The 26,534-nt window shown below is 38.5% G+C and overlaps 1 protein-coding gene across 2 annotated transcripts in view; it reads left to right on the top strand.

The window, feature by feature from the left end:
- The first annotated feature begins 9,354 nt into the window (after nucleotides 1-9,354).
- LOC121518631 (oligophrenin-1-like) overlaps nucleotides 9,355-26,534 on the top strand; it is a 38,785-nt gene continuing 21,605 nt past the window's right edge. For both annotated transcript variants that reach the window (XM_041801075.1, XM_041801074.1), the window contains exons 1-11: nucleotides 9,355-9,960; nucleotides 10,937-11,032; nucleotides 11,456-11,517; nucleotides 12,340-12,411; nucleotides 17,363-17,464; nucleotides 17,550-17,660; nucleotides 17,843-17,947; nucleotides 18,034-18,163; nucleotides 18,250-18,350; nucleotides 18,484-18,575; nucleotides 24,108-24,186. In XM_041801075.1, the coding sequence (XP_041657009.1) occupies nucleotides 9,807-9,960; nucleotides 10,937-11,032; nucleotides 11,456-11,517; nucleotides 12,340-12,411; nucleotides 17,363-17,464; nucleotides 17,550-17,660; nucleotides 17,843-17,947; nucleotides 18,034-18,163; nucleotides 18,250-18,350; nucleotides 18,484-18,575; nucleotides 24,108-24,186 (1,104 nt within the window). In that variant the 5' untranslated portion in view covers nucleotides 9,355-9,806. The remainder of the gene's footprint in view (nucleotides 9,961-10,936; nucleotides 11,033-11,455; nucleotides 11,518-12,339; nucleotides 12,412-17,362; nucleotides 17,465-17,549; nucleotides 17,661-17,842; nucleotides 17,948-18,033; nucleotides 18,164-18,249; nucleotides 18,351-18,483; nucleotides 18,576-24,107; nucleotides 24,187-26,534) is intronic.

The following is a 26,534-nucleotide window of genomic DNA, read 5'->3' as shown; positions in this document are numbered from 1 at the left end:
AAAATTCAAAATCATGAGTTTTAAAGGTAAAAGCATGAATCGAAATTTTGAATTGTGAGTCTAAAAGGTCAAAATGTGGGATTAAAAATCAAATTTAGGAGTTGAAAAGGTCAAAGGTGAGATCAAATTTTAAACAGTGAGTTGAAAATGTATAAATATGACTTTAAATTCACAACTGTGAATTTAAAAGATTGAATTTTGATATATAAGGTCAAAATTGTGATTTAAAAGGTAAAATTTGAAATAAAAACTCAACCAATAAATTGTGAGATGCAAAATTGAAAATTTAAAATGAAAAAAAAATTGATTTCTTTTCCCCATTCCTGACTTTTTTTTCTAATTATTTTCACTCTTTATTTTTTCAGCTTTCAAAGGTTAAGTTTACATTTTCATACTGTAGTAAATCTGCAGACCTCATACTAGCCAGCCAATTACAGTAGAAATGTGATATGATCTTGTGTCCCCGTGCCTTGAGTTTGACACTCCTGAGCTAGAGGGTAAGGATTAGGATTAGGGGCTTTGGGTTAGGATTAAGGTACCACAATATTACATGGGTTAGAGAGTTAGGATTAGGTGGTTTGGGTTAGGATTATGATAAAAAACCACTGAATTACCAGAGAATTGCCATAATATTACAAGGGTTAGAAGGTAGGGGTTAGGGGTTAGGATTGGGCTAAGATGCCAACAAACTACCAGAATTATCATGATTTTACAAAAGCCAGAGGGTTAGAGTAAGGGTAAATTCCACCTAGTTACCAGAGAATTGCTACAATATTAAATGGGTTAGAGGGTTATGGGCAGGGCTTGACATTAACTTTTTTTTTTGCTCACTGGCCACCGTGGCTACTTGTTTTTGGAAAATTACTAGCCACTGAGCATTTCCACTGGCCACAATTGTGTTGATGGGAAACTATATGTTACATACCAGATTGGGTATGTCTGGTATGAGATGAAACACATGCTCCATGTCCTTCTTTAATGGACACTAAGTTTATACTAATATTCACATATTGACTTTTAATTAACTTTATTCAAAAAATCTGAAATGTAGTTTGTTTTATCTAATTCTCACTCAGACAAATCTCCACCAGATAATGCTGAGGTTGTGACACTGATAAATTCCACTGGCCAAAGTGGCTAGTTGAAGTCAGTCTGGTACCTGCCACAGCTGAAATCCACCTGCATTTGGCTAGTTGGCCAGTGTAAATGTCAAGCCCTGGATATGGGATTAGAATTAGGGTAAAAAAAAAACAAAACACCTAATTACCAGAGAATAGCCATCATATTACAGATGTTAGAGAGTTAGGGGGGTTTGGGTTGGGATTCAGGTAAAATACCAACGAATTATAAAAGACTATAAAATTACTTGGTTATTATGGTCTACTAAAATAAAGAGCTACCAAAATGTCAGAAGGGTATTTTTCAGCAGGGCTTCTTTAAGATATGCCAGGTTTTTTACCTTTTATTCCAAGGTGTTTAACAACTCTTACAATGACAGCACGCTCAATCTGACAATTAAAGAACAGCTTTGGCAAGAGAAACAATCACTCTGACAGCACTGAACAAAGCTCTGTCAATCTAAGACTAAAGTTACACCTACAGCTCTTCTCCATCAGTCAGCCAAGGAGGACAATAGGCTGACAATCTCTGCAATAGCAGTAATGGTGGCTCAGATCTATTGGGAAGCATAATACAAGGGAAGTGAGATAGAAACATCCCACAATGACCTTTCTGCAGGGTTGGAGAGTATAAGAATATTGCACTCGAGTAAAAGTATTTTGATTATAATTACTTATGTAGAAGCTAAATTACTGATGGAAAATGTGTCTCATTTAAAGTTTACTCATAGTAGGACTGACTGGTTAGTTATTTTTGATACTTAGGTCAGGGCGAATGGTTAAAAGGATCTTCCCTTTATGTCAGTGCAAAAATATTAAGTGAATTTGATTCACCATTCATGCTGTTTAGATAAAAGTACATCTTGATCATAAAGGGCAATGCAGCAGCAAATGTAGGATGTACTGTGTAACCACTCACTCACTGTGTGCATGCTACTGACCGTCAACAACAGTCCAATCAGGAGAGACCTAATATGAGATAACAATAGTTTATTTTACACGTTTGGGAATTTTTTGTTTTTAATAGACTCCATCATGTCTTTGTAAACTTGAATGGATAGTAAGGCCGACAGCAGGATAGGATACCCCCTTATGGAGAATCTACCTGCTGTCTAGACTGGTGGTGGTGGTGGAGGGGTGCAGGTTAAAATGAGAAGACTTCTGAAGAGGCTGATCCATACATTGATGAGATGACTTTGAAGTAGCGATGAAGGAATGCAGGATAGCATGGAGAAGCTGGACCTGAACACCTATGAGATGTAATAGAAATGGCTGGGGTGGAGGATGGCTGCAGCGGCAGACTGACTGCAGAAGAGAGAGCAGTCTTCCTGCTGCAACGTACACTAAGCTTCATCAACAGGTGTGACTGTGGATCAGACGTAGAGTTCATTGTTTCTCCAACTCCATCCACTTCCCATCTTTTATCTGTGTTGTCCCAAAACATAAGTATAACAGTAAGACACTTAACATAAAGAGAAAAGTCTACTGTACACTTTGTTGAATTATTTTAAAAGACCCAACATTAATCTGCCATGAGCTCAGCACTAAGCAACATTTTTCAATAATACAGTAGTTCCACCAAAAATAACTTCCCTCTAACAGGTGGAAACATGTCCCAGAACCAGACTCATGTAGAACTGCCCTCTAAGGATGTGAGGGGATAGAGGGAGGTGCAGAAAGAGAGGAATGGGAAGACAAACAGAGTAAAAACATTTAATGTGGTACGTTTAGGGCTCTTGTGCTCATTAATTCATTTCAGTCTTTTCTTTTATAAGGCTAAAATCCAGTAACCTTGCAAAGCAGATGGATTCGCTCATTTCCGTGTTTCTTACTGGCGAATCCATCTCGCAAAGCTCCTGTCTGAACCATTTGGGCCCGGATAGAAAGAGACAGGACCAATCAGCATTGAGGGGCAGTACTTTCGGGGTGGCGGAGTCGTGACGTAAGCAAGCAGCAACAAGAGGCCGGTTAAAAGAAGAACAAAGAACAGCAGTGAGTTGTTTTCTTTTCAAAAATGACAAGAGTGGTGTACTGACACGTCTATAGTCGCCATGTCTCGTGTTATGCAGCTTTAATGGAGTTTACACCTTAGGTAGAGGCGCAGCTCGCTGGTGGCTACGTCATGTGTTTTGTTGCTCTGATTGGGCCGTAAAGATGTGACAGACAGAACGTTCATCCAGTCACCCTCAGAGTTTTTTTCAAAGGCTCTTCCCTTTTCCAAACACTGTGTATGAGTGGTTTTCCAGGTGGATGTCTGAAACAAATTCATCTGGCGTGCCAGGTTAACAATCCAGTGCTTTAAGTGGAAAAAAATAAGTGCTGGTACACTCTTCTCACACAATCCCAGAACTAATTTGGGCAGTATGGAGCAAAAATCATTTCTCAGTAGTAATTTCACTGAATGGCAATACATGATTCATAGTTGAATATTTTTGAATCTACAAAGAAATAACAAAAACAGTCACCTCTAAGTCAAATCACATGGATCAAATGTCCTGCTGTCACTTTTATTAACAGGAAGCTGATCATTGTCAACATAGGAATGGAAAATTACATAAGAATAAACTACTATTAACAATAAAGCTCCTTAAATAAAATAAGAAAAAGGAAATTCTAATTCCCCACTAGACTAAGCATTGGAAATAGATAATTTTGTGGTCAGTAAGCCTATTACTGTTTGTGATTTATAGTCCTAGTATTCCTGACTTTCTCTTAATGATTCCCTACATCACTGGTCATCAACTGGAGACCTGGGGGCCACATCAGGCCCCCCACAGCTTCCCATCAGGACCCCAGAAGATCGATTAAATTGAGATCAAGTGCTGAGGAAAAACTATATTGCTGTATTTAGTTTTTTACTCTTAATATCCTTCAATGATCCTTACAGATATTTAAGTAACTCCAAAAATAAGTGAAATTGAAACATTTTTTTAAAGACTGGCATGTGTTGGGGGGCTATTGTTATGGTGATAACCGAGTTTTAACTCAGAAAAGTGTTTATGTTCGGGTCTGTTTGTGCTGTGTTTAGCGTTAGCATCTTTGCTAAACTTTAGCTCTGCCGTATCAACAGGTGAGATTTATGAACTGCCGAAGTTCTTAATCGCTTTTCTCCAAAGCGTACAGACGGGTAGACATTTGGAACATTATCCTTCCTTCATATAAAGTCCAGATGACTTTTTCCTGAGGTGCAGAACTGTAACTGAAAGACATTCAGGCGACAACTGGTGAAACACATCCAGCTACCTAGCCAGCACCTACGGCGAACGGAACTCTCATTTAAAGGCAAAAGGTCACCGCGGGTCGCACAAGATTGCAGATGCTGAGCCAGAGCATGGAGCATGGACTATGAAAAGCAGCAGAGCCTCAATGAACCAAACTCTAATGATAAAACCAGTCCAAAGACCGGTTCGTCCCACATTTTTACCAATTCAGGGTTCCGTGGACCGATGCACTCAGACCGCTGACGTCAAGATCAGTTAACCGATCCATATCGGATTATCTTACCCCAGGAATTTCTTACCCTCTAAACTTGTCTCTCTGCAGTGATGGAGGTACTCATATCAATTAGAAAATTTTTTGGATGTTTTACTGTTTGTCCCCCCCAAAAATTTCCAATTCTGTCTACTTTCCAGGAATAAAACAAGTCTTTTTTTTTTTTTTTTTTAACTTTGGGGCTCTGTCCAACCACTGACTCATTAAAAGTTGTTGCTAGCAGTCATATTTTAAAATCTGTTTTTCTCTCCTCTGCAGTCGATATGTTGTGTCAGTGCAACCGCTGCAACCGTCCTCCACCCTAGCCACCTCCATTCCATCATATCTGTGTCCAGGTCAAGCTCCTCAGAAGTCACTCTTCCTCTCATCCTACAGCTTTACATCACCGCCATCAGTGTCTAGACTTCATAAGGGGTATATCCTATCCTGCTGTTGGCCTCTCACCTCTCAAGGTTATGAGGAAATCATGATGGCGCCAAAGACATTTCACATTTTCTAACATTAACAAACTTGTAAAATAACTTCATTTTCACTTGTATTTATCTTTTCCTGATTGAACTGAATATTAGCACTGATGTGATCTGAACATACCGAACAGTGCAACAACCGATTTAGAGAGGTCTTATGTACCTTCATTTTCATATAAAATTGATCATACAGCACATAAAATAAGGATCTGGAATTTGGGATTATAATGCAGGCAGGGTGTTTTTTTCTAAATTTATTCAACCTTTATTCAACCAGGTTAGTCCCTTTGAGATCAGAGAGCTCTTTTCCAAGGGAGACCTGACCAAACACTTGTGCAATCCATCTTTCAAGATTAAAAGAGAGGAAAGCTAGTCCAGAAATTTGCCCAGAATGTCTTTTTGATTGAAGACTTATCCATACAGACGGTAAACTGATGGTTACATCAGTTTTTTCTAGATGGTGTACTGAGGCACACTAGAGGTGAGTACAGGTTTGCTATGGAAATTTGTGCAACCATACATTATTACTAAAACTAGACAACAACTAAAGATATTGTAAAACTTGTTAAAGGGGCTGTTTTAGACAGAGACTTCAATTTACATGATAGCACCACCAGAGTAGAACTTCCAGTTGTAATTTTAGGATTTATTTCTAGGCTTTTATGCCTTTTTTGGGGAAAAAAAAGACAGTGGATAGAATATGAAGCTGGGGAGACTCATAGGCTGGATTTGAACCTGGGCCACCTGCTTTGAGGACAGAAGCCCCTGAGCAAGGAGCCCCTACACTACTGGGGCTGAGTGCACCAGCTGGTCAGAACTCAAGTCGGTCTTATCTACTCAGTCAAACACAGCTACGACCGACTTCTAGCATCAACTTTACACTGAGAGCACCAAGCAAAGCATAGAGCAGTCACCCAGAAGCTACACCCACTCTTATCATGTGTGTCAAAACAAAAAAAGCATAATTTCCAAAAGAAACACAAGATTTAATATGACCCTTGCTGCTGCTCTGCTGTCTTGAATTAGGAGTTTCATCAATCAATGCAGTCATTTTTTTCCCATGGTTTATTTAGCCACTGAATAATATATCACTATTTTCTTTAAACAGATGACTATAACATAGCTTACTGAGAGTGAAAAGGTGCCACAGTGAGAGAAATGCTCCCTGTTCACAATACATTGGTTAGGTCCAACTTTTAAAGTTACACCTACTCAATCCTAGGCATAAAAGATACACTCAGGTGTAACTCAGACAGGGCACAAGTCCATTTGGTGTTCAAGGTAAAACTTTAAGTTGGCGGTAACTTGTGGCTCTAAGTCTGGTGTAATGTTATGCCCAGGCATACGTACGACGAGCACTCGACCCTTTGTGCCCTCTTGATACTGAAGAATATTATTTTTAATCAAAAAGATACCAATAATTTGAGGAGGCCCAATATCAGTCCTTGTTGGGCATCCTTTGATCAGTCTAGGACTGTTTGTAAGATCCACAAAGCCTTATCACCAGAGAGATTTGAACCAGTAACAAGAGGTATAATAAACACAAATAAACACAGCCTTCTAAATCTATACTATAACAACCGTATCGATGCATTGTGGAAGAGATCTGCAGATATAACAAAGGGGATCATTTTGAATATATGCTTTTTAATGGAGACTAAATGTGGTACGGTATTTTTTTGTTGTTTCACTGGTGCTGCCATACTTTGCTTTATCTGTAACCTAGACACTGACTCATCAATTCTCTGGAATAAAACATGATTTCAACCAGATTTAACACTCAGGAATGAGAATGATATACGTATCAGTCATGTCATTAGCTTTTGTTATGTAATCAGCTGCCTTGCCACGGCTTCCACTTTTGTCTTATTGAAAAAAAGCCAACCATATAATGAAAGGGGGTTAGACGCAGATTATGGTTGTCTTAATCCTCAAAATGAGAGCCTATTAATGCCTTGTCTTAAGTGTGTCAGCTCTCTCCCCCCCTCCCTCTCTCTCTATCGCTCTCTCCAGCTTTAGTAAAGTCTAAAGGATGACACCTGGAGGCCATTTGCGGTCATTACAACATTTCGGTACTGGATGGCCTGCACATTGGTCATGCGTTGATCAATATCTACACCCATAATATTAAAATCTATAATTATAGACATATTGGTGATTCTGTAATTTTTCTAAAGTATGTAACCTGACTGTTTTAGTACCTCTACTTGTGTCATTGTGATATATTTATGCTTAGACCCTCTGACATTTAATCTTAAATATCTTACACATGCAGTTTGATATAAATGTTCAGTGTGTGCTGTGAGAGACTCTGCAGTGTTTGTATAAGCAAGTTCTGTGCAACAGAGAAGACCAAATAGATTACAATGCTTAATCTTCAGTGCACTGACACACCCAGTCACATGCAGGTGTGACCTGTCTCCCTGGAGAATAATCACATGGTGCTCATGATATGTTAAAGAGCCAGCATATCATAATCTTTCAGGTGAGCCAGATTATTGACACACTTTTGAATTTAAGGAAAAACAAACTCCAAACAGAAAGTGTTGACATTGGAAGATAAATCATTCAAATCTAAGCAATCTGAGCCCATATGTGTTCATATTTTCAAGAAGTTTTATACCTGAGGTTGCTCACTGCTGACACTGCAGCAACTTAAAAAGGAAGGAAGGAATATATACCAATTTTTCAGGTCATAAACATACATCTCTGGCCATGGAGTTTAAGCTAGGCGTAAAACTGATGACTGATTAACTAGGGGACCTCTGGAGAAAGGGGGGCTAAAATGAACACTATAAGCCTTAATCTGTTTTTTTCTGTTTTCTAAAAAAGGAAAATTGACCAAATACATTTGATTCTTAACTCTTATAGCTCTTATATCATCTCTAAAAATCAAAAGAAACCTTTTAGATTCTAGAAAAAATATTTTATATAAAATGATGCCTTACTTTAATATAATTTAAACATTAGAGAGTTCAAAATAGTCATAATGCCATTATTAAATATTAGATACAATATTAGATGAGTTCAGCTGATATCAATTCATTTTTTGTTACCCTTATGACAACTTAGAATTCCTGGGCAAAAAAGTTTGATAATTTATTCTCTGTATTATCCAGAAAATTGCAGCAGACACTCACAGACATTGTCTAACTTGCACAAGAACAAAAGCAATATTGGGTACTGAAACGTTTATGGTCTCGTTATGCACTTCTCTTATTGAGTAAAATAATATTATTTTCATTCATCAGCCGTTCAAAAGAATTTTCCCTTGAAACTGTGTGATACCAAAAAGTATTAAAAGAGGACAGTTTTTGCAACCTTAATATCAAGCGTTTGTGGGGGTTATTTGTGTAAATGGAGGCATGGTTACAGCAATATCACAATGCTGACTGTGGCTGTGTGAAAGGGCTCAAACGTCCTGGCAACGCCCACTGGCCCATAGATCCAAATCTTTAAGTAATGCATACCCTTCAAATTAAACTATTAAAACTTGAAGCACCTTTTTTGATTGCTCACGTTAACAGCTGACAAGCTCAGAAAACTACAAACAGTTTTAACCCTTTTGTTTGATTATATTTCTCAGTAAGTACTGTTGGTAGGTAAACATTTAATCAAATCCTAAATAGGAATACAAAGATGATTAGCAACTCAGTAAAAATATATTATTTTGTAGAGGACACGAAAAAATCTTAAATCTTGACAATGTATTCCATTTGGTCTATTACTATTAGTGGTTATTGCGTGTCACAGTTTAGGTCTACACATGTCTTCACAGTAATCACTAGTTATTCAGGATACTTACGGTACATAACGCGTTTGGTCATAGAGGTTGTTGTAGTAGCCGTTATTTTTTATTTATTTATTTATTTTTGCCTTCCTGTGTCCCTTTTGTCAGATTGTGTGAACACTGTGTTAAGAGAAGGTGAATATATCGATATTATATCATTCGTTGACCATTTTTGTGACACTTTAGCCAAATTAGATCCATGATAAAATAATTACAGGTGTAATAAAGGAAATCATTCAATCCCAATGGTTTAAAGTCTACTTCTCTTGCTGTTACATCAGATTTGTTTGGTCCATCAACGTGTCAAGTAGATTCCCTGAAAGCCCATCGTGACTATTTCTCTAGCTGTAGCGGGCCCTTTAAGAACCTCCTGGGTGTGGAAAGAGGGAGTTTTTAGTGTGTCCATCGCCAGTTGGTTCCTTTCGGTTCATATTTTTCGTAACCTTGTTGTGGAAACTTTTTACTTTTGATTGCGTTTTATATTTCCTTTCGTAATGTATATGTTTACTGATATCAAAATTGGGACATAAAAGAGGATTTTTGACGCTACATATTAAAAAGTAACTTAAAGGACAAGCGTAGGTCTCAAGGAAGTGTGACGTACTTCGGAATGGGACGCGTCCAAAAGGATTCAAGCCGCTCTTCTAATCACGACGCTGCAACGAGGAAAAGTGTCAAAGGATACAATTAAATTACAGTTTCAGCACCGCTCAGACGAGAGAAAAGGAGGAAGTAGATGTAAACCCACGCCTCGTCGCTGTTTGGTTCACTTTATACGCGACCAGAGGCTGCTGCAGGCTCCCACGGACACCACGGTTAGAGCTCCTCCGGCCAGATGAGAGAGCAGCGATGAATAGTGAGCTGTAGACGAGCGTAGGCTGCGTGGCTCACTAAAACAAACTCATTGTCTCCATTGTCTAACAAAAAACAGCCCAGAAAATGGGGCATCCTCCTTTGGAGTTCAGTGACTGCTATCTGGACAGCCCGGACTTCAGGGAGACTCTGAAATGTTATGAAGTGGAGCTGGAGAGGACGAGCAAATTTCTGAAAGAGTTGATAAAAGATGGCAACAGTGTGATCACCGCAATCAGGGGTAAGCATGCTTCACTGTGCTCCTCTTATTTTTGGGTCAGCAGCAGCTTTTTATGCTAATTGCATAGAGCATGACGCTTGACATTTGGGGCAGCATCAGTGGGCCTTTCAGAGGGCCTTCAGGATCACTGTGGGAGGCTGGGAAAGCACAACCAGGGAGGTGCAAGTGCTCCCAAGGGAGAAAACCATACAATCAGCTTTTAAAGAACAGATATGTGATACAGATGTGCTTTATAACCACGTGACAACCCAGCTGTCTTCTCCTGCAGGATATTTATCTACCCATGTATGCCTTCTCCTGTCCTCTCTGTGTGAGTTTGATCTCCCTCTGCTGCTGGTTGTAGTTTGGGACCAGTCCATCAGATAGTATGGACCAGAGCCAGTGACAGCACACATTTGGGTCACTGTGGTTTTTAAGCTTGGTTTGAGCCACCAAGATTTAATTCTGCTGTCCAAATCAGCAGTGACATGCTTTTGACCTCGAAAACAGAACCAGCCATTGTAGGTGCAGCAGAGTGGTGAGGGTCTCTGTATATTCAGCTCAGATAAGAGCCAGAGCAGGTCACGAGTGCAAGCTGCACCAACACATAATCATGAAAGTCAGTTTAATCTCACATCCCAAGTATAGGACTCTTTGCTGGTGCTTTCTTCATCCCATCCCCCTTTAAAAATGGTGAAACCTGCACTTTGTTTATGATTAGAGGCACAGGTGTGGCAAAGATATGAATAAAGCTGTGAAAAGACTGGCGTAGGGGGTTAAAAGAGGAAGTAAAGTATGCCTATAAAGATGTTAGGCATGTACATCAGGTGATGGACTTTACCATGAACCCAGACATAGCTGGGATTATGCACAGAGGTCATACTGCCTATTCCTGCGAAAGATCTATTTTCTTCTCCTTTTACCAGGAATAAAAGACAAAATAAAGATAATCCTGCATAATAAATACATGGCTTAAATGACCCGTTTCTTTTCATAGCTTACTCTGTGGCAGTGCAGAAGTTTTCCCAAACACTTGGAGATTTCCAGTTCGACGTCATCGGTGATTCCCTGACTGACGATGAGATTAACATCGGTAAGAAAACACCAATACTTTATGTTAACTAAATATTAAAGGGCTTGCAGAACATCTTATGCCTTATTCCAGCTGAGCTGTCTGTTTACTGAAAAGATAAATAATTTATGTTTGAGTAAGACTTTGCATGTTTGACCTCAGTGGAAAGGAACATTTTAGGCTGCCAAGCAGTAATTCCTCTGGATCTTCAATGTGAGAAATTTGGAAATAAAAATGTTTGGAAAAATACAAACTTGTGCCCTCGAGCTTGACTGCTTCTATCCTAACAGTAGCTGGAAATTTAATCATCATTAACTCTTATTTGGTGAAAACCCTGGAGAAGCAGGCCTATATCCCAGTGTGTGTTTCCTGTGTCGGACCATTAAGATAAAAATGTGCAAAGTCTTTATCCAGCTCATCATCTTTATGTTGTTTTGTCCACAGCTCAGTCGTTTCAGGAGTTTGCGGGACTCCTGCAGGAAGTGGAGCATGACAGGATGATGCTGGTGGGTTATCAACATCCTCCACACTGACTCTGCATCCTATTCGACTCCTCAGAAAACAAATTAACACATCCGGTATTAAAGATAATACTCATTTAGAGGGAAACTATTGGCAGACTCTGTTGCAGAGGGACTCTCTCTATTTCCAGAGTTGACACTTTGTTTAGTGTAGAAGGTATCCAATCTGTGTCTGGTAATTGAAATCCTAAGATATGCAAACACACCTTGATACTATCTGTTAGTGAGTGAGTGTGTTAAGGGGAATTCTGTGTATTACTTTAATTTCAGTTCCCCTATTGATTTTCTTGTTCCCTTTTTGTTAGGCGTTATACATTTCCTGAGTGTTGATGCATTTTCCGGCTGTTTCAATCACTTCTGCTCCGCTTCGTTCGCACACTTTATTTTATGCTTGAAACAGAAGTTGATGTTCTGTTTTTTGTCTTTATTTTTGACCAACTTTGTTTTTTTAACTACGGGTTTCCTACTTCTCTCTTCTTTTGCCATGCCAGCTAACCTAAGACACAGTCTAATCTTCTGTGTTTTATAATCTTGGCTTACACTTCAGCAATCCATTCATGTCATTAGAAGTAGCTTTTCCTGTTAGACTGGGTTTACTGGATACTCATCTAATTTTAAAACTGCAGGTCATCTGCTAAACAATGTTTGCCACAGTGCAGAGGAGCATTACCTACTGTGTTATAGACAATAATCATTATAGTCTCTGTAATCAATATTTTAGTCAGCTGACTTTATGTGCAAAGGAATTTGTTGTATGATATAGTTCTGTTTCTTTTTTTGTAACTGTTGCCTCTTGTTTATGTCCAGGTTCAGAATGCCTCTGATCTGCTCATCAAACCCTTGGAGAAGTTCAGAAAGGAACAATTAGGAGTAACAAAAGTGAGTTTTTGCACTGGACCCTCAGTTTTTTTTTTTATCTAACCCTTATTTAGATTGGTTATCTCACATGGGGTTTTATTTTCAGCATAAAAATGTCAAAAGCAGAAGGTCAACCCAAAGTAATAAACCGGCAGGATGTCCACTTCATCAACAACATAAATAACAAAAAACATTATGGGTTAAAAATGAGCTGCTGCTGTGAAGAGAAGTGGTCAGAGCTCAACTTAGCACCTGTTCAGTGTGAAGATCAGTTGGGATGTTTTGACACTACTTCCTAAAACCTCTTTTTAAATATACATAAGTAGACATCATGATATAGGGTATGATGTCTACTTCTTCAAATCTTTGGGCCCTATAAACACCTGTATGCAGGTGTCTCTCCCATTTTCTACTTGATGCAGTTGACAGTTTTATGCCCAATACTCGTGTTAACTGAATAGCAAATGAATTTGAACTTGTTGCCTTGAGGTGTGTTCATCTTAAATGAGGAGGGGTCAGGTCCGACACTTGTGTATTCCTATCCTATCCTGAGGACACAACAGCACTTCAGGCTTGAGATGATGTTGGCACGTAACCAGTATTGGAAGATAACAGCTTAAAAAATTGAATGTTAGTTATAATAATAATAATAATAATAATCATAATAATAACTTTATTTATATAGCACCTTTAAAAACAGATGTTTACAAAGTGCTTTAACAGACATGACAACAACAAGAACTCAGGGATTCACAAAAAACAAAGAACAAATTGGCAATAAACCAGACAGAAAAGTCTTGATAGTCAAATAGAAAATCAAAATGAATTGAAACACAAAAGTCTACGAAAATGGCACATGTAAAAGGAATGGGAAGTACGTAGATGATCCTGAGGGCAGTTAAAATACTAAAAGATGAAATTATCCACGAAAAGACAGTATGATATGACATGAACATAAAACTGTTTACACACAGTTAAGACGACGACATCACATCATTAGCAATAAAACAAAATAAGGAGAAAAGAAGGAACGGGTAAAATATTGAGAATAGAGGATAATGAGGTTGCAATGTACGTAAAGGTCAAGGATAGAAGGAGTGAAAACTGCAAAATGAGTAAAAGAGTGAAAATAAAAATAGGTTAAAGGAAGTGTCACATAAAAGCAATTCTGTAGAAGTGAGTTTCAAGGAGTGATTGAAAAAATGTTACTGAATCTGCTAGCCTTAGCTCCTCGGGCAGGTCGTTCCAAAGTCGAGTGGCCCTGGTAGCAAATGCACTGTCTCCTTTAGTTTTGAGTCTTGACTTTAAAACGACAAGGAACCCCTCACCCGAGGATCTCAGGCTGCGTGAAGGCTCATAAGGGGTCAGCATCTCAGTACTATAACCTGGGGCTAAACCCCTGAGAGCTTTAAAAGTGATCAGTAAAATCTTAAAATCAATTCTAAAAGTGACAGGAAGCCAGTGGAGGGAAGCGAGGATAGGTGTGATGTGATGCTGTCTGTTAAAACCAGTTAAAAGCCTAGCTGCTGTGTTCTGGACCAGTTGGAAGTGGGACAGGGATTTTTTAGTGATGCCAGAGGAGAGGGAGTTACAGTAGTCCAAGCAGGAGAATATGAGGGCGTGTATGATTTTTTCCAGATCAGCAGGGGGCAGGATGGGTTTGATTAAGTAGTATCTGCAGATATCAACATTTCTGCCTATATTTACTGCCTAAATATCCCCTGTACGTTTTGGCATTATACAGTGCCTATAAAAAGTATTAACCCCCTTTGATGTTTTACCCTTCAATCATTTTCAATATTATTAAGCTTTTTTGACAAAAAAAAACATACTATTTAATGTCAAAGCAAACAGATGTCTTCAAAGTAATGTCAATTAAATAAAAATATGTCATGTAAAATAAGTAACTACATAGATATTCACTGCTCCAAGTGAATATTTAGTAGATGCACCTTTAGTGGCAATCACAGCACTGAGTCTGTGTGGATAGGTCTCAGTCAGTTTTTACATACTCCAGTCTTCTTTGCCAAACTGCTCAAGCTCTGTCAGGTTGCACAGGTATCCGGCTTGAACAGCCCTTTTCAAGTCTAGCCACAAACTCTCTACTGGATTGAGTTGTGGGCTTTGACTCAACCACTCCAGAACATTCACCTTGTTGTCTTTGAATCATTTCTGTGCAGTTTTCGCTGTACGCTTTGGGTCATTGTCCTGCTGGAAAATAAATCTTCACCCTAGTTGTAGTTCTTTTGTCTGATCCTGTAGGTGAGTCTGGGAGATTTTAATACTTAATGACATCACACTTTTGTTCTACATGTAGATGTGCTCACACTGGCTCTTTTTGATCATTTCTGATGTTGTTGGAATGCTTCAATAAAAAATACTTTATCCTTTATCATCATATTTCATACAGTGCCATGCGTGTGTGCTTTATATGCAAAGAGATACAATGAAAGTCGAGAAGTTAAAAGGGTTGGCTCAAGTTCAGTCTATTTGAGAATAGAAACTAAAATCTGCCTGGTAAATAAGAATGCACCAGAAGGCAGGCATACACTGCTCTCAGAGGGAATAAGCGCTCTTATTTCTTTGAGTAATGTCCTGCCCAAAAAACTCGAATGTACAATTAAGCATCTTCCTCCATCTTCTTAAGGCTCTACACCTGGCTTTGTGCTGGGATTGTGCACTGTTTAGTTAACAAACTGTAGACTTTCTGCTCCATGCTTTAAACAGTTTGCTTTACACCATCAAACTGGGGCCCTTTTAGTTGTCAACATGTTTTGTTGAAAGACAAGCAGTTCTTTATAAAGACGCTCTCACAGTGTACCTTTCCCTTGCATTTAATTTAACGTTTAATGCCACAGGAAGCTCTGTGGGAGTTTCAGTGTGACATTTTGGTTTCTCTTTGGTTCTGCTCTGCTGATGCAAAGACTCTTACTGAGGTGTTGGTTAACCAGCTGCTTTTAGTACGTCTCACTGCTGTGATGAGATTCAGGCTGTAAAAAAACGGCTGAAATTATATGCTGTAATGGTTCTAAATAACATGTGGAGGAATTCATACTTAAAACTTATTTAGAGGTTGATTTTTTTAAGCAGGTTTCAACAAAGACAGAAATTAATGCTGATATATCCTTACATGCTAGTAAAGCAAATGAGACAGTCATTGACAGCATTTATTATTTGTATATTGTCTCGATAAATGTCTAAAATCTCCTCAGGGGTTAGGTTTACAGAAACAGCCATGCTTTGAACAAAATTCAGACAAAAATACCTCCATTATTTACGTGCGAACATTCTTCACAGGGTTAATTTGTAAAACTAAAGTACTTTTCGCATGGGTCTAATATTACCTGTGGACCTCTTATAATTTGTGAATTATCCCTTTATGTCACTGTTTGGTGTGGTGTTTGCATGGGATAAGGGACATCTGTAATGTGCAGAAATTTATGGACATTTCTAAAGGGAAACATAAGGGTGCTGCATGGCTGCAGCAATGAATACGCTTAGTGAATTTTTCTTTCTAAAATTCATTTTGAAAAGTGCAATGATTTGGCATTTTGGTGATTGTTGGTATCAGTGTTTTTTCACCAAAATTAATAATTAATAAAAAAAATTTTAATACTTGGCTCTGCTTCATGTGGCTCAGCTCACACTGTTTCACCTCTGATTTTCTGCCCACAACACTATCTGATTGGCTGAGAGGTCAAATGAGTTCTAGCCAATCAATCCAGCAGCCCAGAGAAATACGAGCAGGCTAAAGTGCTATGTGCAGTCTCCAGGGTGCCACTCTGACAAAGAAATACTTTGGTTATTTCTGAAGTTAAAAACATGACGATCCTCCACACGGACGTTCCAAAAACACCGCAGTTTTCGCAAAGACAAGTCTGTCCAGTTTCACACTAATACCACAGAAACTGCCTTTATAGTAAATTTAGTTTCACAGCTTACATCAACCTTCAGTTAAAACCTGTGGGGATTTATACAATGTATTGAGCCACTGCTAAAGTTACAGCAGTACCAGTGCTGCAACGACTTATTTAAGCTTTTCAGTTCTGTCCTGCCACACAAAAAAGACCATAAAAAACAGATCTACCACCCCAAATTACAAAGATGCTGATTCACGCAGGAGTAGAATTACCTGTGGACCCCTGTGTGCTTAAATATGGCCGGTAATTTGTCCTGGAATTTTTAAAATGCAAATTACGGTCACGGACGATTTGCACAGGATTAAAAACACAGATGTCCTTCCCAATTATTACAACTTACTAGAGGTTCAGGATGGTACTAGTCCTGTGCAAATAGGGCGAAAGAAGTGTTAATTTCATCCTGGATAAGAAACGCTGTTTTTCAGAATAACAGTCCTTTCCTTTACTAAAAGTAAGTTGATATAAGTAAACAAGACTTAAAGAAGTAGACCCTAATAGTAACAACAGCGAAAGTGTAACAAAGGATTCCCAGAGTTTACATGCCAAGGACCCCATAAAGCTCTGGCCTCTGCTAGAGACCCCTGTCTTGCAAAATGTCTTCATTTCCTTGTGTTCCTTGTGTCTAGTATTGAAAATTAACATAAAACTCTTTTGTTAACAATTAATGATCCATTTCATCCATTGTTTTAATGAGCAGACTTTTATTATTCCTGTTGCACAGTTAAAAAACAGTAATTGAAGCTGTAGACGTATATTTTTCTACATTCCCTGTCGAGTTTTTCATTCATTGTATTCATGCCATATTCCTGCTTGCAGCAGTAAAGCCTCATTTTTGATATACTGGTTTATACTGACGAGTTTTAGACACCCAGGCGGGATTCTGTAGTTTTTTGCAGCTCACTTGGTTGCCTTGTGGTCTGTATTTAAAAACATGTCACCATTACAAGAGGAGGTTAGTTTTTAGTTGTACAGTGCTTTTTTTTTTTTATAAACCTAAACAAACTTGATGAAGTGCTAGAATTATAATAACTCTTCTCAATTCTGTCCTGCAGGAGAAGAAAAAGAAGTTTGAGAAAGACAGTGAGAAGTATTACTCCCAGGTGGACAAACACTTGAATCTGTCCTCTAAGAAGAAAGAGAGTCAGCTACAAGAGGTGAGCAATTGTTCTTCAGCTGGGTGGTGAAATATTCAAACAGAGAGAAGCAAAATGTGTTTATTTTATTTTCTTTATTATCCAGGCTGATGATCTCCTGGACAGAGAGCGGGTAAACTTCTATGAATCGTCAGTGGAGTATGTGTACCAGATCCATCAGGTGCAGGACAGGAAGAAGTTTGATGTGGTGGAGCCGGTGAGTTCTGTCAGCAGCCGCGCTTTCTCCCTGTGTGCTACCACAAACCTGCAACAGCACACAGAGGAAATAAACAGAGCAAGAAGTTGACCACAGACAAAAAAAAGCCCCTGCAGTCATTCTTCTGCTCTTTTTTGCACTATTCAATATTGTCTTGACTGTTTCCTGCTTTGTTTGGACAGGTGTTGGCCTTCCTTCACAGCATTTTAACACTCAACAATCTGACAGTGGAGATGACTCAGGACTTCATGCCATATAAGCAAGAACTACAGCTCAGCTTGCAGAATGTAAGCGTTGTTAGTGGCAGTGCTGTTCCTCTGACTGAATATAATCTAATTTTCCTAAACCTAAGTGCTGTCTGTTTTTCCTGCAGACAAGAAACCATTACGAAAGCACTCGTGAAGAGATGGAGGAGCTGATGAAGAGGATGAGAAATCCATCTCAGATCTGTAAAATGCACAGTTTTGTGCCCATGGAGGGTTATCTGTACTGTCAGGAGAAGTGTAAGTTTATGAAGTGTTTGCACAGAAACTTGATATTTGCATGACTCCTTTCTGAAAAGGCCTGTTATCTTTTTTTTTGTCCACAGGGGCTCTGGGCATGACATGGGTTAAATATTACTGCAAGTATCACAAAGAGGGAAGACTGCTGGTCATGATGCCCTGTGAGCAGAAGACTACAACTAAACAGGTGCTTCATAAGAAGAGAAATATATAATTTTCAGAACATTGTAACCACTTTAGGCCTTAAGTGAACATCTGTTTGCCCCGCTGTGATCGTCACATTGACCAACCACTTCCTAATTCTGTCTGTTTCTCTGCAGGGCCCCACACAGCTGACGCTGAAGTCCTGCATCCGCCGGAAAACCGAATCCATCGACAAACGCTTCTGCTTTGACGTGGAAACGAATGAGAGGTTAGCATTAACAAATCCGAGATACCAAGAGATGAGGCAACAAAAGAGCCTTGTGGGATAAACAGGTTGAGGCGTCAGGGGTTGAACAGGTGGCTCACAAGGACATAGTGCGAGGGCTAAATGGACTGTAGCCCAAACAATCCCTGAGCAACAGGGAGCAAGAAGGGAAAACAGATGGCAGACTCTGGGAAGGAAAACAACAAGCTCATAATTAAACAAGCAGGTCATTTAATAGAAAATAAATTTTAATACACACTTGTGCAGCTCTGTCATAATCTGCTCTCTTGAAATCTGTGGCAATCCTTGGAGGCTGACAGGGTGTTTTTAAAGGTTTAAAAGAGGCTTGAATTATGCATGAAAGAGCCTCTTCATGTTGAGCAATTAGTGTGTGAACTGAACAACATAATGAAGAGCTGGCTGTCTGATAAACTGAAGATGGCAGTGCTGTCTAGTTTAGAAGATAATGCTGCAGGATCAAGATGTTTGAAGCGAGCCATCTGCCCGCCCAAGTGTCCCTGAAATCCCCCAAACAGGAGGACCTGACCCTGACCTCTGATGTCTCCAGAAGGACATGCAGAACAGTTAATGCCTGTACAGGACCAAGAGGAGCAAGAGAAGTGCTTGACTGCCTGTTATGGTATCTCATTCAGATGTACAGATGTGCAACAGCTAAAAATAAATCAGGAAAACTGTTTCACAGTCACAAACAAGCATTTACCTCCTCTTCCACAGTATCGCTCTAAAGAATAATTGATAAGAAAGTTAGTTTTCCTGCAAATTTTTTTTTTTCATCATAGTACTTACTATACATTCTTACAAGCAATATAACTTTCTCAGTATGCACTCTGAAACAACAGCACAACTGACCTATATGAAGCAAAAGCAAAAGCAAATAGAGTCATGATCATAGCATACCAACTTATGCATTGCAATTACAGTTCATGACATTACAGGTAAAGCATTCAAGGATTCTTTGTTGTCATTCGACCACGTGATGACATGAAAGGGAATGAAAACGAAGTACTGAGGTTCTGATAAAATCAGCTAAATAAGCAATTAAGAACAAAAAACAAAGCTAAAAACTAAAACATGCATAATCACCTGAGCACATACAGTGCTGTGAAAAAGTATTTGGGCCCTTTCTGATTCCTGTTTTTTTTTTCACATTTATCACACTTAAATGTTTCAAATCGTCAAACCAATTTTTATATTTTACAATGACAACCCAAGTAAATAGAAAATGCAGTGTCTGAACGATTATTACATTTTTTAAGGGGGGAAAAAAATCCAAACCTATCTGGCCCTGTGTGAAAAGTAATTGCCCCCTGAACCTAATAGTTGGTTGTGCCACCAATGGCAGCAATAACTGAAATCAAACCTTTGTGATAACTGGTGATGATTCTTTTGCATTGCTGTGGAGGAATTTTGACCCACTCTTCATCGCAGAATTGTTGTAACTCAGCCATGTTGGAGGGTTTTCCAGCATGAACTGCCTGTTTTAGGTCACACCACAGCATCTCAATTTGATTTAAGTCCGGACTTTGACAGGGCCATGCCAAAACCTTAATTTTTGTTTATTTTTAGCCATTCAGAGGTGGAACTGCTAGTGTATTTCAGGTTGTTGTCCTGCTGCATAACCCAAGAGCGCTTGAGCTTGAGGGCATGAACTAATGGCCGGATGTTGGCCTTCAGGATTTTCTGGTAGACAGCAGAATTCGTCGATCCAGGGGCGCAATTTGATATGAATTGATATGAATTTAATGATATGAATTTTTGTATTGGAGGGAGTGATCATTTTTATGTCACTCATTTTAATTAATATAAACCTCTACAAAAACAAGGAAAGTAGGATTTTTTTTCTAAACAATTCCAAATAGCAACACTTAAATGTTTGCATTCATTAAAAAATTCTTTATGCACAGTGTTGGAGCTTTTCATGGAATTTAATGTCTGATCTCTAGATTTTAATTTGTAGCATTATGAATACACTGTTCTGCATGTCCCTTGCAAAGGAGACAAGACATCTCCATATTTTGGTTAGTAAGCTTTATTTTTAACAACAAAAAAGAGAATATCTTTATATTCCACAGGTTTGCCCCTCTTACTGACATCTATCAGTTTTAGTTACTTCAAGGGTCACATTTTTCTTGCTGCCAGAGGGCCACATTTTTACAAATTGCTGCATACTTTCAATTTAACAGTCATAATTACCTATAGTTTTACATAAGGAACAAATTATTACTATATGTTACACCAACATTTATATTGTTGAACTCAAATACAAATAGTGGTACCTAATAAATGAACTAAAAACACAACTCAAGCCAATTTAAACTGCTTGTGAATGCAGAATGTAATGCTGGTTATTTTTTATATAAATTTTTTCCCGAATTTAATGTCCCATTTGAAGCAAAAATTAAAGTTAATTGTACCTCCAATTTCTTGCAAGGAACCTAACATCTATGAATATTTAAAGATAATTATAATGGTGCTTCTATTTATGACATTTTCATGCAAATACTGTCATGTTTTCCTTTTTTTATGATTTCTTGATATTTTGAATTGATTGCAGGCCACTTTGAGTAAGGAAGAGGGCTGAATTTGGTCTCTGGGCTGCCAGTTTCCCACCACTGATCTAATAATAAGATAATTAAAGTTAGTTTATTTTGAACACTTAGAGGCCACGCACTATTTCTTGGTACACGTTTTACATAACACTTAAAAAAATCTCAGCTGTGTATTAACAAAAAGTACAAAGGGAAGGGTGAGCACGCACATCCAGTCCAAAGTGGCCAACACACTGCAGGATTCCTATGTCCAAATTATTTATGGCTTCAAAGTCAAGTTTTGAGCTTTGCTGCTCCTCATTAGACATTTGCAAAATGTGCTATCAATTACATCGTTGTTCTGTTGTAACTTCAATGTGAAATGTTGCCTTAACTGACCCCAATTCTCAGTTTCCTGCCCCCCCCCCAGCATTAATTCTCATGTGAATATGTGATTATCTGATAAAAAGTCCCTTACTTTGCTGGAGGACACCCCAGTTGTCCAGTATGAGTCATGCAGCTGTGCAAATTCCAACTTTAAAACACTAAATTTGTTATTAGATATATATATAAAAAAAACACATGTAAAGTAAGCGACAACAGCGCAACATTTCCTGACTCGCCTGTTCGCACGCACAAGTTTTCCTGGGGGGTGCTAGGAGGGAAATGTTTTGGGTAAAATCAAAATGAAGACTCTGCTGTGCAGCCCAGGTAAATTCAGGACATTTTCAGAGTTTTGTGTAAATATGAATTGGGCTTTAGGTACTATTGTCCTGGAATTGAGAGTACAAAGCCATGGGTGTATGGGCAGGGTGAAACCATGTCAACCAAAAAATATGTCCAAAACCCCACTCCAGTATAAATTTGCTGTGGTGCACTTCAACATTGCGTGTGTACCTAATTCATTCTTATGCTGGCCGTACACCTAATGCCTGTCAATAGGTGTAAGGTGGTCATAAACTCAATCCGAGCACTTTTAAGGCAGTCTTTCTACAGTCTTGGCGTTAGGCCTTAATGCTGGCCTGACAGTAGAGCAGTGGTTCTCAACTGGTGGAGTGGGACCCAAAAGTGGGTCGCGAAGCTCTTTCCAGTGGGTCATGAATGGGTGCCAGGAAAAAAACGTAGCAAAAATTCTTTAAAAGTGTGTGGACATACAGTACATCCTTACATTTTCATTAGGTTTTCCAGTGATAATAAGTAAACGTAGGTCTTTTTCTCAAGGTTTCAACTAATTTATACCCCAATATAAAGTTGTTTCCCCCAAGATAATTGAGAAATACCTTGAGAAATGACAGAATTTCCATGCTGTCTGAGGAAAATAGGGTAAAATAGAATGTGCACTAATAATGATGCACTTTTCAAACAAGTTTGCTTGGTCCTTTCTCTTTGTTCATTCATGTTTTCTTCCATTTAGGGTCCAAACTGTGACATTTTTCATCAGAAACACTTGGTTATGTTTGAATATTGTCAGAAATCTGGATCGCAATTTGTCAACAAGGAGGTAGCGGTGGGTCCCGACTCTAGACCGGTTAAGAACCATTGCACCAGACGACGTTGCTAAAACTTTTAGAAGACTTAGAAAAGACTGAAATTTGAAACCCTCTCACATCTAAAGCCAACTTTTAAACAAGTCACTGAGTTTTTAGTCTCAGACTAGTCCTAGCATAGAGCCACCCTTCCTTGTATAAAAGTGCAGACTGGTGGAGGTGTAATGGTGCGGGGGACATTTTCTTGGCACACTCTGGGCCCCTTAGTACCAACTGAGCATCACTGAAATGCAACAGCCTACCTGAATATTGTTTTTGACCCAGAGTACCCATCTCCTGATGGCTTATTCCAGCAGGATAATGCACCATGTCACAAAGCTCAAATCATCTCAAACTGGTTTCTTGAACATGACAATGGTTCGTTGTACTCCAGTGGCCTCCACAGGGACCAGATCTCAATCCAATAGAGCACCTTTGGGATGTGGTAGAATGAGGGATTTGCATAATGGATGTGGAGCTGACAAACCTGCAGCAGCTGTGCAATGGTATCATGTCACTATGGGCTGAAATCTTTGAGTAATGTTTAAAACACCTTTTCAAACTAATTTGAAAAAAGATATTATTCTAGTCCTGTAATTAGTGACCCTGTAAGATCCCCAGTCTTTGAAAAAACTCAGTAACTTGCTGACATATTGTCCTTAGATGTGAGAGTGTGAAATGCTAAGTCTTTTCATAGTTTTAGCAAAGCCCTCTACTTTAAGGCCAGCATTACTCCTCTAGCTTTGATTGTTCTGAACAATTTTGGTCCTTTAAGGTCCAGTAAAAAAATGTAAAAAATGGGTAAACTGACTAATGTCATGGTCCCTGATGGATGGATTTATATCTTAGTATTTAGTTTGAGAATTCTAAAATAGCTTCTGTAAACACAAAAGATGTAAGAAATTGTAAGCCTCTGTAAGTCACTAACTTCCTAGTCACAGATTTAGATGTTTTTTTTTTTTTTACTGAACATGGCACCTGCATGTTACAGTTTTTCAATAGTAAAAATTAATATAAAAGTTTACATTTGGAAGAGTTGTTTTATTATAATTTGATTTATATGGTTGGCAGAAAGAGCTTTCAACTAATAGCACAGTTGTCTTGTTAACATTTGATTTGCTAGCCTACAAGCTGCAAAACTTGGCACCAGAAGTTGTTGTCTTCTGCAGAACACAGATTGCAACAATGGAGTTTCATCATCTCATCAAGCTCGTCTTGTCTTATTTATCTCCATTCATGCCGCTGTCATCACCAAAAGAGATTTAAGCTCTTAAAACACACTTCAAATCTTTTTTCTTTTTGTGTCTAATATTTTTTTCTACGCTGTTTTTCACAAAACATTTTGTAAGATTTGTAAGAGTTAAGACACAATGGTTGGATATGATAGCACCAAATCCTGCAACTGAATAATTTAATGGCAACCTTTGCCTATTTAATGGCATTTGTTTCTGTTTCCATAGAAACACACCAGTCACTTTCCAGGCTCTTTCTGACAGAGACAGGAAGTTGTGGATGGAGGCCATGGATGGAAAAGAGCCTGTGAGTTTATTTCTCATCTTTTTTGAGAATTTTATTTCTGCTTGATATAAAGTCTGTGAAGTTGACTTCACTGCCAAAATGATCTGCAGCGCAGTGTGGAGTCAGTTGCTTTGTCGACACGTGAAACTCCCAGAGCCAGTTTCCACTTCAAATCTGCAGAGTTTCTCCAAGTCTGGCCTTTATTTCTGAAATACATTCTCTCAAATTTGGCAGGTATTTAAATCTGTCACAATCACAAGTTTTATTGAAACAAGTTAGATTAATGAGTTGCAGCTACTTTGTTTGATTGCAAATCAAAATCAGCTTGTTGACTACCATAATAGAAAAATGGGAGCAAAGGAGAAAATTTAAACTACTAGTTGGTTAAGGGCTGTTAAAAAATTTTATTTCTAACAGATAATCTTGGTGTCCTGCTTATTTTTTATACATTAAAATGTAAGGCACACGAAACCTCTGCAGACATGGGTGCTCTGATGGTATGGAGGATTTTCAAACTGAAAAGAGCTGGGTGATATGGCCTAAAGTTTACTCTAAATTGCCCTAAAAATGTTTAATGAGACTTTTGATTCATGAAATGACACCAGTATGAAGATTAAAATAGACCTTTCATGGGTTTTTAAAAATTTGTATGCAAAAAGGTACAACTAATTAAAAGTTAAATTTAATTCTCTTTTTTATCTTGAAAAGACTTCAGCCACATGTTTTTATACATTTAAATAATTTGTGGCGAGACTAGACAACAGCTAGGCAAATACATTGATAATGAAATACTCTCACAGTCTTTTATGGTGAAAAGAAAGTTATAAAATGCTTCCTAAGTTATGCTTTCTACTGTTGATTACAAAAATATATAATTTTCCTCATTAAAGTTGAAGCAAACCATAAAAACACGCCAGTCAGAAGATAAAGCCAATGACCATAACACTGCAGTCTAGTCCATTCAGGCTCACAGCTTTGATTACATTAGTCCTGTCAGCCATACTGGTGCACACTGGACCAGTTTCTGACAAGTTCTATGACAGGAGAGCATCTTTCAGACCTGTGTGATCATTGGGACTAAAGCTTGAGTGGAGGCACAGACTTTTGAACTCCTAGTTGTCTGTTGTGAACTGTTAGGTTGTGATAAGGCTCTGTAGTTGTGGAGAAGTGGATCACATTTGTGAGCTGCTGGGCCATCTTCTCGCTGACATGTACAACTCTGAAAGCAAAATGTTCGGCCCAGGAAAATCATACATGAGGTCAAGTGTCTATGAGATTTTGAAATGCTGTCTTAGTTGGGCTTTGTCTTGTGCGATATGTTATGTTACTGCTCCGTAATCTGCTGATGCAAAAAGATGTGCTATCACTGCTGTAAGAGAGAGGCATTCAGAAACAATGGGAAAAACAAAACCAGAGAGAAATGCACACGGACAGCTGAAAACATCCACATAATTTATACACAATGTTTACAATATAATAATTATACATCTCACATGGCAAAAGCTGCGAGGCGAGTATACTCAATATGGAGAAAAGCAGTTAAAAGTGGACTTCCCTTGAGCAATCCCAGAATGCTTTGCAAGTAGCTTTCAGCGTAAAATAGGAAAGCCATTTTTAACATATTTTCTCCCTCTTTAGTAGAAATTCTTCAATGAAATGAAAATGGTTTACTGTTTGGTAAACACACAGCATGGAGTTCAGTTTTCTATTAAAAAGTCTGCCATTTAAAACAAGAAGTAAGCACATCTCTACTTGCCATCTTTGTTATTATTTTGATTGAGCGCCCCCTGATAGAGTATTTACATACTGTGGGTTCAGTTTGTGTCCATGTGGACATGGTCTGTTTCTGTATATAAGAGTTTAGTTGCTTTCGGCGGCAAAATTCAAGGCACAGAATCCTCTTTGAGTCATAACTCTAAACATAAGTTAATTTCAGTTTTGATTACTCTGGACTTTCTTGTGAGATTGCATTCACATTGTGCTTCTGTGTCGACCATCGTGTGAAACGGACAACAAAAACAAAACATCTGCCACCCACAGAGGATGTGAAAATAACAGAGGCACACTTTTCTCTGCCCTCTCTGTTCAACTTCCCTGGTAGCTTCTGTATATTGAGAACTTTTCACTAGAGCTTTTCCAAACACTTTGCCCAAATATTCTCAAGTAAAGATCCTCAGGATGGAATCACTGCCATGTGTGCAGAGTCTGTAAGCATTCAGCCAGGATAAACTCTGTGGTCTTTCATGTAATCACTCCTGCCACATTCACTGTTATACCCTGAATGCCCTTTAGCACTTTATGTAGCTGAAATATAAGGAGCAACGCTGCCCCTCCCCCCTCGGTCATATGGAAACTTCAGATCAGCTCAT

This window comes from Cheilinus undulatus, linkage group 12 (assembly GCF_018320785.1).
Source record: "Cheilinus undulatus linkage group 12, ASM1832078v1, whole genome shotgun sequence".
NCBI classification, from domain to species: domain Eukaryota; kingdom Metazoa; phylum Chordata; class Actinopteri; order Labriformes; family Labridae; genus Cheilinus; species Cheilinus undulatus.
Note: the sequence above shows the minus strand (reverse complement) of the source record. Positions and strands in the feature narration are given on the sequence as shown.